Genomic DNA, 11,521 nt, shown 5'->3' with positions numbered 1-11,521 from the left:
ATGGAGGCGTCTGCAGGAGACACAAACAACAAGAAGAGAAGGCACTCTCTACTATCTGGCATCAGTTTTGCAGGAGAAAAAATCTTAAACTTGTCTGGAAAACTTTCTATTCTCTTTGCTGGGTTTATTCTGACTCTGCACGCAGCGTTCTTGCTGTGGGGATCAGTATTACTGTGGCACAGCGACTGGGTTTGGCTCATTGGTCTAGTGGTGGCCGTCATGGATGTGATGCTTGTGGCAAGGATGTGCAGACCCTCAAAATCAGTTGGATGGTGGTATGCAATAGATAGACACATTTTTTTGTGGTAATCGATCTCTCAAGTTTACCTCCATTTGCTTAGGTATCATCCAATGATCATGCACATGGTAGTAGCTGTGATTGCTACTTGGTTGATTCTGGTTGGAATGTACATTGATCCTCCCGAGACGGAGTCTGAACTAAGATTTCTCAACGTTAGTGCCAACGCAAGTGAGGAAGAACTCAGCATGCAACTCCTCCAGATTAGAACTAAAAATGCAAAGGAATCTTTGGCAGCAATTCAGGACTCAGTTGGCAATATTGGAATCAGTATCAATGTTACCCTAGTAAGTATGTGGAAAGTGTAACGTAGGATGTGGAAAGTGACGGACAGACAGACAGTCTATCCTAGATATGAAAGTAAACACTCAGTCTGTTAGTAGGCGTCACCTTGGATCCATATCATGAGTGCACCCAGGGTTGTACATTGACATGGCTAACAAAACAATGCAACATTTCTTCTTCAAAAGGCTGAAAGAAGAGAAAGAAAAAGGGAAAGTTCATTCCCCTCTATATAATATAATACTAATGTGTTATAGTGAATAGTTCACAATTTACAAGTGCGGATGTGCCTCGGAATTCTAGTACCTTGCTCGCGCCTACCGCGTACAGCTAGACGAACTAACTTGTGATTTCTCTGGTTCTGTAGCAAGACCACTAAGCTACAGCCCACTGACTTTAATTAGGAAAGTAAATTCGAGCGCTGTTCAGTCAGTTGGAAGCAACTGCAAGCATTAGTCGCAACACTATTTCGATCGATTAGAAGATTAGTCAAGTTATTCCAGTGGGGTTTTGTAATGTGCAGTTCCTGCTCTGCTACCAAGTTGGTTTTGTGACGACATGTCTCATTACTACATCATCTCGATCTAGCAACTTTCCTGATCTAGGCGACGGCAACCGGCACGACGGCGCGAGAGGGTCTGGTACGAGGCAATTACCGCAAACTAATGCATCACGCAGTTCCCTGCAGACCGAATTTCGTATTTCCAACTTGGATTTCCTATAATTTTTAGTGTGGGTTCTTTCATCAAGGACACTACAAACCCACGGAAAACACAAGCTCTACATACTGTATACCTGGATTTGTACATATATTTCTTGCGTGATGTCCAAGAACGCGCTAATCATAGTCTCGCTTAGCCAGACCCTTTTGCCGCGTCATACTTCCGGGCGATAACGCCTCTTTGAAGTCGCTGTGTTGCTGCTTAGCCGACGAACTAGCGGATTGGTTTCCTAAGTTAAACGCTCACTAAACACCAGATTGGTATGCTTCCTATCTCAGTTAGCTTCTCTTGTTTAGGAGAGAACAAGAAGTAAGAGTACAGCTCTAGAGTCGCATCCATCCAGTTTGTTTGCATTCAGTCTATGTTGTGACACTAGCGCACAATTCTATACGTCAGACGTCTATCACGATCGTGCGATGATCGAAGCCTGTCGACGGCAACGTTCCCGCGGTCGCGTTGGTTGCTTCAGACATGCAGATTTCACAAACAACAAAGACTCTAGCTGTAGAAGCAAGAGAAAATGATTGAGATGCAGGATTGCACTGCATGCGTACCAATCTAAAAGCGTTTACGTTGGGAAGCCAAATCTTGTATTTAGTTAGCGATGTTTGGATAGGCGGCAACACATCGACTTCAAGCTGTTCGTAGATTACCTAAATAGTAGTACTAAGTGCTATTTGTAAGTGTAACTAAGATAACGAAATAGTTGAGTAAGTTGTTTGTTCGACTAAAGTTCATACCAAAATTAGAGATAACGTGGGAATTGTGGTAGTGTCTAGATGCGTAGGGAGTGGTTAATTAAAGGAGCTAGGGGTCGTTAATTTTCTCTGATAATTTGTTACTCTAATTAATTAAGCCATAGAGGAAGTCATTATACAGGTAGAGAAGAAGATTCAAGTCTAGACCGCGGAAAGATCTTTGTCTGTGAAGGAAATGATAAGAATGTTGACTCTGACTGTAGTTACTTATATCACGTGCGCGGTATGCTTATTAAAGCTAGGTGGTTTTCCTTGAATGCTCTTTAGCTTTTATTGAGGGCTGTCTTTTACTCACGTGTTTATTAATTAATGCAGTAAAGGACCAATGACATACATATTAGCTAATTGTCATCGCCTAGTCACGACCTTTTGAATAGTGTTGAAATCGACTCTCTAAGACATGGATAGTTGAAATCCGGGAATTCTCCTCGTTGTGTCTATGTTTGGTGGACTCTAGTTGCTCGATTATGACTCCATCTCTAGCAAACTACAGGTCTCCATCACAGACAGCCAAGAGGTTTCTATTATGTCTAGAAGACCTCATATTGACCAATTAGAATAGTTAAAGGCTACGTGACATATTGTAAAAGTCCCAGCAACACTTGATATCCCTAATCGATTCCCAGATGTTGTAACTTGGATCACAGCGTGGCACGTACGTGGTCTGAGAATTCACACACACACACACACACACACACACACACACACACACACACACACACACACACACACACACACACACACACACACACACACACACACACACACACACACACAGCACCGCCACTGCCGCCACCACACAACACTGCCACCACCACCTTAGATATTCTAGGTTTGTCCGTTATTGAGAGAAACATTGAAAAAGCAGTTTGCATTATGGTATAGGTAGTACGTGTTTAGAGCATATAGGTCATTCAGGAAAACGTCGAGAACAACCAACTTACAAAGGCAAGTGAAGACACAACAGAGCAACAGCCTAGCATCTGATACCTGCATGTACTTTGATGCATTAACTACCAAAGCATGAATATGACACCAAGAGTATACCCATTCATAAAGTTTAACGGACAATAACTATAGAATTTTTGTTTATATACACTGATTAAATCAGCAATATGATTACAATATTGCCTTTTGTCAGAATATTCAATTTGAAACAATTTCTTATGTTGGCATCCAACTCATTACTCCTGTCATTATCTTTACTCGATGGATGATGCCACGAATTGACCTTACAAACAAAGAACTCTCAGAATTGTTAATGAGTGGAGTGGCCATGTCTTTTGATATCGTAGAGCTACAAGACAACATACAGAATGAGGATCTTCGTAACAATAGAACGCTTGCATATCTCATCTTGGTCTTCACATCTCTTAGTCTGCTACAGCTCTTGCGGCTATCTGAGGCTCTGGCCAAACGTGTTTTCTCATCTGCACGATGGGAAATGTTTTGGACAGTCTACAGCATTGTGTGTCATGAAATCCCTTTTTTGATCATTCGTATCTACATTCTTAGTGTATCTGGATTTGCACTTGTTCAAATAATTTTCCCTCTCAAGAATGCCTATAGTATCGTGTTTGGTATCTATCACATCTTTGCAATATTGAAGACAAAGAAGAGGAAGAAAAAGAAGGAACAGCGCAGATCGAGTGCTGCTGTGTCTGAAACATCACATGACGCGTCTGCATCTTTCATTATTATGCTAACGAATACCATGTCATCAGCTATACAGTTTGTGTTTGAGGAAAAATCTTTGTATATGTCATGGATCAAAATTTTCTTCAGTTTTGTTCTTCCAATTCTCTTTCTGGTAGTTCATTTGATGGCTTTGACGTGGCGAGTAACACTTGTTAATGACAACTATTTGTTCTGGTTGCTTGGTCTGTGCGTTTTGCCATTTGCTGCTATCACCATTCCAAGGATCATTCAATACAGACGAGGCATCCCTAAAGAGAAGATGAAAGTCAAAGTATGGTACGTCAAGAATGCTAGTTAACTTTCCTTAATTAAATGTTATGGTTACTGTACTCTATGCATGCAACTAGCTTGTATAATTAATTAATAACTTGAAACAGATGTCAGTGCCTAGGGAATATGCTGCGAACAGCTACTGCCCTGCAGTTGTTTTGCACTGTAGGGTGAGGAATCTGACGTTGGGTTGACTCTCTAAATTTTCTTTGCACCATTTCAGTGATATAGTCAAACAGATCATAAACTTCGTTTATGAGTTGTTTATTCTTCTGTGATGTCTGCAACAGCAAAAGTTCTTTTGTCTCCATGCATGCAGTCAAGTATTGAGAAGTATAAGCTATATGTTGGACCATGCAATCCATAAGTATATACACACACCGCAAACAACAGTGAGCTAAGCAGGTATATGTATATATGTTCTTATAATATATTGTATAGCAATTTTAATATTTTGACGATAGCATTGTCTTGTCACTGTTAGTGATTCTTAAGACAAAGTTATTTATTGATCGTCTTTAGATAGTGTGGGTTTGGCTGTTTCATGTCAGTGAGTATCTGTCATGTATTCTCTATTACACCTTTCTAATTCTTTGCAGGTACCAACCATTGCTTATCTACCTAGCTGTCGCAATAACTTGTTTCTGGCTCATCATTTTACCTCTGGTTGATGACAAGAAATTCCTTTCCAATGACTTGATAGACTCAACAAACAGCCTGACAACTGAATGTAACTTATCAAAGCTTGAAACAGACACAGATGGAAGGAAGCTACTGAGTACAGTAGCAACGATTTTGCCATCACCAACTGCAGTACTGTTAGAGCCACATTTTGCAACTCATTCTTATTCTGCTCAGAGTACTGGTATTGCAATTGCTGGCATGTCTTTATATGAAACTGTATTCTCAATGGCACCGAGTAATGGACCAGTAGATTTTACACAACATGCAATGGCGAGTTCGACGCCAGCTGAAGTAGTCAGTTCTTCGCATTCAGTCACTTCTTTTCTCGTTCCAACACCATCAGTGAAAGTACCACGAAGAAAGCATCCAGCAGAAAACGCTCCACGAGCCAACACCACGGCCATTTCTGCCAATGAGACAAATATTTCTACTTACACTACAGCTAGTTCTACCTACACAACAACAACTAATGACATAACAACTATTCCTAAAAACAAGACAGTCACGTCTGCTAAGCATAAGGGTTCAGTCAACTGTGAGACGGACACATCAGATGCAGAACTGGTATGGCAGCTGACTTGCATCCAAATTGCGTGCAGTACAGTGTACTTTTGCTACACATTAACTAGTGAAATAACTCAAGTTGCACATGCACGATTTGCCTATTGTAATCATTTAGACACATGCGCAGTCACATGAACATAGACAAGTACGTGCACTGCATCTCCAACTCTTTATTCATATTGTGTTGTGTACATGCAGTTGGATGAAGAGTCGTATGCACTGCTGCAACTTGTGCTCCCACTTACAATACTTGGTCGATGGTGGATGCCCAAAGAGGGTCTGACTTCCAAAGCATTTTCCAGTCTGTTGCAAGTGGCTGTTGCTATGGCGTTTGACATTGCAGAATTCACTCATTTGGTAGTTGACGAACCTGAATTGCACAAAGATCGAACTCTTCTTATTATGGTGCTGACATTTACATCAACTAGCATCTTCCTTTTGGTTCAGATTGATGTTGGCATGGCATCAGATAACACAGTGAATGAAATTGTGTGGACAACATTGACTATTCTTTTTTTGGATGGTCCGTTCTTTGCTCTTCGAGTCTATATTGCATCAGAGTACAGCACACAGGACTTGCAGCTAGTATTTCTTCTGAAGAATTTGTTTGGAATTATATTTGGCAGCTACAGAGTTATTTCACTTTGTGGCAGTGAAGACAAAGAGTCCAATTTAGATGAAGGTGATGACATTATAGAGAAAAGTAAGAAAATTGCTGTTTCTCAATCTCATGTACATAATGTTCTTCTGCCGGATTATTACGTTGAAGAGATGTACGTCAACAGAAGAGCAATTAAAACAGACAGTGATGGTAAAGAAAATAGAGAAAATGATCTCAATGATATTCAAGTATCACGTGATGGAGCAGTTGTTATTCCGAATGTAGGATCTACTAGTTCACACGTACATGATGACTCATGGGTAGTCTCTGATGAGGCAGGTTCATTACGTGATGATGGAGGGCTTATTATTTCCAACAAAACTGCTATGTCAAGTGGCAACCAAACAAGTAGCATTACTCATTCTGCCATCCAAACAAGTAGCATTACTCATTCTGCCATCCAAACAGATCAGCAAGAAGTCAGCAACAAAGAAGGTGCTCGTGGTGAGCAAAATGGAAACAACAGTGATGTCAGAGACTCTGAAGATCAAGATGAAATTGCCAATTACGAACAGAGGTGCCCAAACAAAGAAGCTACAGCTGACAATGAAGAAGCATTAAAATGCTAAACCCTAGGCGCTCAGAAATTGACCTCTAATTCCCGTTCGAGTACTTTGGTAGTAGAAACATATTTGGTTAGAAACACGCATTCGTTCGCATGTCATGAAACCTGTTGTGTCTAGTTACGGCATAAAAAGTAGTTGGATCGATATATTGTATTGTTCGTGTATTAGTTCATTTCTTCAATGTTACAATGCCTATTTTCGTTCGTACGTGATTATAGTTTTATTGAATTGCGAAAAAATGGTATATATGATCTAACCTCACCATCCCGTTGTCCGCACGGTCAGATTAGCTATTAGTATTATTACTAATGGTTAGTCGTACTTAACCAGATCAGTCTGGTTCGTAAGGTCTGTTGTAAGCACCGTAGTACAGGCATTATATGGTTTGACTTTAATTAAACAATTGCAACACAAGCTCTCTCAACTGTTTCCTGTGCTTAGATCATCGTGGCCGTCTAGACAGAATACATAACTTTACGTAGGATCCGACTGGATCCAAGAAGCACTGCTTTCTCTAAGTGCTGCAGGATGTGATGACCTGGAATAATTATGTAATGTCAAGCCACCGTGCAATACCTGTGTGCAGTGTGCCCCATCACCAAGGGAACAACTAGTGTCCGACACTCCCACATGCAGCTTACCTTCACCCGCAAGTCATTGTATTTCGTCAACTTCTCAGCATGTTTCCTGGTGATGTTGCCATTAGTAGGACAGCTAATATGCAGATGTCAGGACTATTTGTACCGATCTTCCTAGCAGTAGGGAATGGCTGTATAGTAAATTTTTATTATTATTAGTTGTTAGTTAATTAATTTATTGCTGTATGCATTCATGAGGTACATCTCATTCACAGAATTAGCAGCCCCTGACAAAATTCTCATAAAGTTACTTAATTTAAGGTTTTATGCAAATTTATGTTGCATGAGTTCACTTGCATTTTTACTCAGTTCTGCATGAGCATCACGTTCTAATTTATCATCATGAAGTGTCGCTATCTCGAAGGCCTTTGTAGCATGTACAACACATTTCTCGTCCTCCTGTTTATCGTGTTCTTAGTTTTTTGCGAGGACTTTCGCTTTACTCCAGTTATTTGTGCTTATTAAAGTTCAGTTCGTGGGGGATCCTAACGAAGTACGCCTCGCCGTAATGGAAGACTCGAGACCCAAACATGGCGGAGTCAGGTTTGTTTTTCTTATTCACAGTGCGTGTATGGCGTGCGATCTCTGCGAAGACTCACACAACGCAAAGCAGGCATTGGTGGCACAACGCAAACAAACGTCGGTAGTACAACGCAAACAAACATCGGTTGCACAACGCAAACAGACGCGGTAGCTCAACGTAAACAGACTTTACTAGGTTGTGGGTTTGGTAAGTTGTAGCACGGTACAAACCTGGTAAATTGGACAACTCTCTAGATAGCGTTGAGGCGGTACTTGCAGGCATGCAGACAGTAGTTTCACAATACTGTTAGCAAAATAGTTTAGAGTTGTGTCTTTACCGTTGCGAGTTCAGTCTCAGGCCCCTAGCAAGCATGAAAAAATGGTCCAGCGAAAGATAAAATTAATAGTTATATGCTGCAATTGATATTAATGTCTGAGACAAAAGCATTTCACTCAACAACAAAGAGCAAAATCGTACAACCATTTAATTAGAAAGCAGTCAAGTCTTTACAGAAACTGTTTCAGAACACTGTGTATTCCAGCGTAATACATGGCCAGAACATAACATCGCACACCAAATGCCTAAAGTCAACATGCATCAGAACTTGGCAAAAATGTTTGATCGGTGCTCTGATTCTTCCACAAAGTTATTTAGAATTGCTTTCAGGTCCAGTGCATCTGTCCTGTTCTTTTGAACATAAAGTAGCATGAGATATTTTAGCCTCTCTTGCATCATAGTTGTTCTAAGGTAGCTTTTGAGTCGTCTCAGCGCACTAAATGATTTTTCAGATGACGCATTGCTGGCTGGCATGACCAACACAAGTTGAAAAAGGCGTTTCACTTGTGAGAAATGGACCCTCTGACCATGAGACAACGAGAGAAAATAAGACTTTATGTCGAAGATGGTCATCTTTGTACTGGCCTCCTTTGATTGAAGTTGATACGTTTGTTGGAAGTGACTCCAAACGTTTGAAGTTGTGCATACAACATCTGGTCAAAGTCATATTTATAGAATGCACAAACCGCTTTCAGATCATCTTCTAACTTCTGCAGTTTGGCTGCCCTAATCAAAAGTGTCTCCAAATAATGATATATTCTGTAGCCAGGCTGATCAAATCGAGATTGAATACAGTTGATAATGAGATCGAGTGCTTCATAATAGCACTGTCTATAGTGTTCTTTTGGGGTATCATGAAAGTCCCCTTCACACGAACCCTCACAAAGCCTCCTAGGTATTTTCTTTCTTCGGGGTAGCTGTGGGTCACTGACATTCAAAGATCTGGCTTTCCTACTCACTTTCTTCCACATCAGGTCGAAGGCATCATCATTTCGAAGTGATGTGATTGTATCAACAGTCATCCGAGCAACTTGTTGACCTTCTTCTGCATACAAAGACTTATGTTGTAAAGTTCTACTCAGATTGTCCGCGTATCATTTCACTTAGCATGATACCATACAAATACTGAAACATATCCATTTGGGCTGACACCCCTTGGATTCTGGCCTTGGCCTCTGTGTCCTTTGTTATTGCAAGGGCCTCCTCCCATGTATTCTGCAATGCCTCATAGTTACTGATAATGGTTGAGAGCGTATCAGCTGTCACTGTCCATCTAGTAGGGCAGAGTACTCTGATACCTGTACTACTAGCTGGCAAGCTCTCCTTCAAGTTCATAATGTCTCCTCCCTACGTGGGGAATATTTGATCAGTGTTGTGATCTCCCGACGTGTGTCTAGTACATCTTTCATTAACTTTGATTGCTTTAGGGTGTCATTCGCAGCGAGATTTAAGAGCACGACCATAAGTAACAGTGGGTGAAGACTGCTCTTGGCTCAATATCATGAATGCGTTTAGCAACACCAGTTCTATAGCCACTTATAGCACTGGCACCATCAAAACTCTGTCCACGAAGCTTTTTCATACTCACATTCAGTCTTATGAAGAAGCCCTTGATCAGAGCTGCAAGGATTGCAGCATCAGTAGTTGAGGTTTGGTAAACTCCAATAAACTCTTCATCCACCTGCAAGTCTTCTGAAACCCTACGAATGATGACTGTAAATTGCTCTCTGTTGGAGGCATCAGTACTTTCATCAGCCATCACCGTTACAAATGGGGAATTATGTATGTCTGTGGCAATATTTCGTAGCACTTGGAGGCCCAATGTTTTGATCATTTCATTTTGAATTTGTCGACTTGTGTAGACATTCTTCTTTTGTTTCAGCCAGTGTGCTAGGTTATGGTCTTTCTCACTCTGTAGACAAAGCAGCTGTTTTAGATTACTATCTGATTCATCTCCATCTCCTCTAAAAGTAAGACCTTGCCTACTCAAGAATCTTGCAGACGACAGTACTTGAAGAAGCGCTTGTTGATTGTTGACTTTCTGGACAGCATGCTCATGAGAAAGATGTTCTCCAACGTCCCAGGTGGTGGCAGGAAGAGTGACAAGGACTTCAACTGCTTCACGATGACACGAACTCTTTACGTGGTTTTTGAATCCTGTGGTTGCATCTTTCCAGTTTGAAAATCCACGAGTAACCTTACCAATAAATACAATTATAGACCAACAGCCTACTTCTGCATGTGCTAGAGTACTAACAAAAGCAGGATCCGGTTTAGACTTGATCGGTTTGAGAGTTAACGCTTTTACGCACAGGTGACGAAACACGACGTCGTCAGCCTCGTGGTAGTGAAGAAATGGCCACTGATGAAACCAAGATGACCTGAAGCAACGCAACTCCGCCTTCTTCCCAAAGGGGCGCTTTGGAGAATCGAAGTTCAGGGGTTGGTGAGGCTGGTTAAGAACGGCTTGATCATCAGGAAAGACTTTCTATGTGCTGGTCGCCACACTTAGAAGATTTAGGGCAAATCCGGGATGTGGCTTCGAACCCTTCTACTCGTACAGTGTAACACGGCATTCTTCCAGCTATTTATGGTACGTATCTCAATTTTTACAATATTATCAATGTCCACTGTGATTATTAAATTTCTCTGTGCCTGATAACGTAGACAGAATAGAAAGTTATTTAGATTAAATAGATAGCTATTTCTAACACTATTGCTGGAATAAAGCAGGTGGTCGTGTGTACTTGCGCCAAAAGCGATCAGAGTTGCGACACGGGTGTACACATCGTGTGTTTATCACAAGCGCACCTGAATCGCCTACAAATAGCTAAATCGCAATATCAAACGTGCGCGATCGGCCAAGACAATACAATTATACAAGAACTCTTTCTCGTTCCGTCCTGTAGATATAGCAATTAATATATCAGTTAACGTGTTAGTTATCTAAGCGGTCTGTTATACAGTTCAATTGTCACTTTTATGTACTCTTTGTGTTGAGTAATTTGTGTTACAACAAGCTAATAGGCTTAGCGCTTAGCGTAAGTGCAGGTGCACCGTGCTATGCGTACACCTGTATCACAACCCTAATCGCTTGGCGCAAGTAGGTACACCTGTCTATCGGTGTTCTCTGTAGACGTCTAGGTGGGAAGGTTACGTATAACCCAATTACATTAACACGTATGTGACAACATTAATAGTATCTGCTCACTAAATGTGTTAGAGCAAATCACACTGGCACCAAGTGATCAGTCACGACTCTTCATATTCCACGGTGTCTGCTTAGAACGTGAACATAGCATTGCGAATTGGCCGCCTTTGTACCGATTTCTGCAATTCTGCAATTACGATTTCTGTCATTGACAGTAAACTAACAATCTGAATTGGCAATCACAACATTTCCTAAATTACAACACTAGAAACAGAGAAGTAGCGTTTAACAACTTTTCTTTTGATCGATTATCTTATCAAACGAAGAATTTGGCCGTTTCCATTTCTTTGTAGTTTGGCCGTTATTGTAC

The 11,521-nt window shown here is 41.0% G+C and overlaps 1 protein-coding gene across 1 annotated transcript; it reads left to right on the top strand.

Annotated features, from left to right (window-relative positions):
* On the top strand, window positions 1-6,758 carry LOC134180701 (uncharacterized). The gene is made up of 6 exons (XM_062647920.1): window positions 1-275; window positions 342-585; window positions 3,202-4,034; window positions 4,628-5,276; window positions 5,475-6,315; window positions 6,346-6,758. The coding sequence occupies exons 1-6, from the start codon at window positions 1-3 to the stop codon at window positions 6,504-6,506; spliced, it is 3,003 nt and encodes a 1,000-aa protein (XP_062503904.1). The 3' UTR covers window positions 6,507-6,758.
* Window positions 6,759-11,521: the final 4,763 nt, after the last annotated feature.

This window comes from Corticium candelabrum, chromosome 1 (genome assembly GCF_963422355.1).
Source record: "Corticium candelabrum chromosome 1, ooCorCand1.1, whole genome shotgun sequence".
In the NCBI taxonomy this organism is placed as follows: domain Eukaryota; kingdom Metazoa; phylum Porifera; class Homoscleromorpha; order Homosclerophorida; family Plakinidae; genus Corticium; species Corticium candelabrum.
The sequence above is the reverse complement of the archived record's forward strand: the minus strand, read 5'-3'. Positions and strand labels throughout refer to the sequence as shown.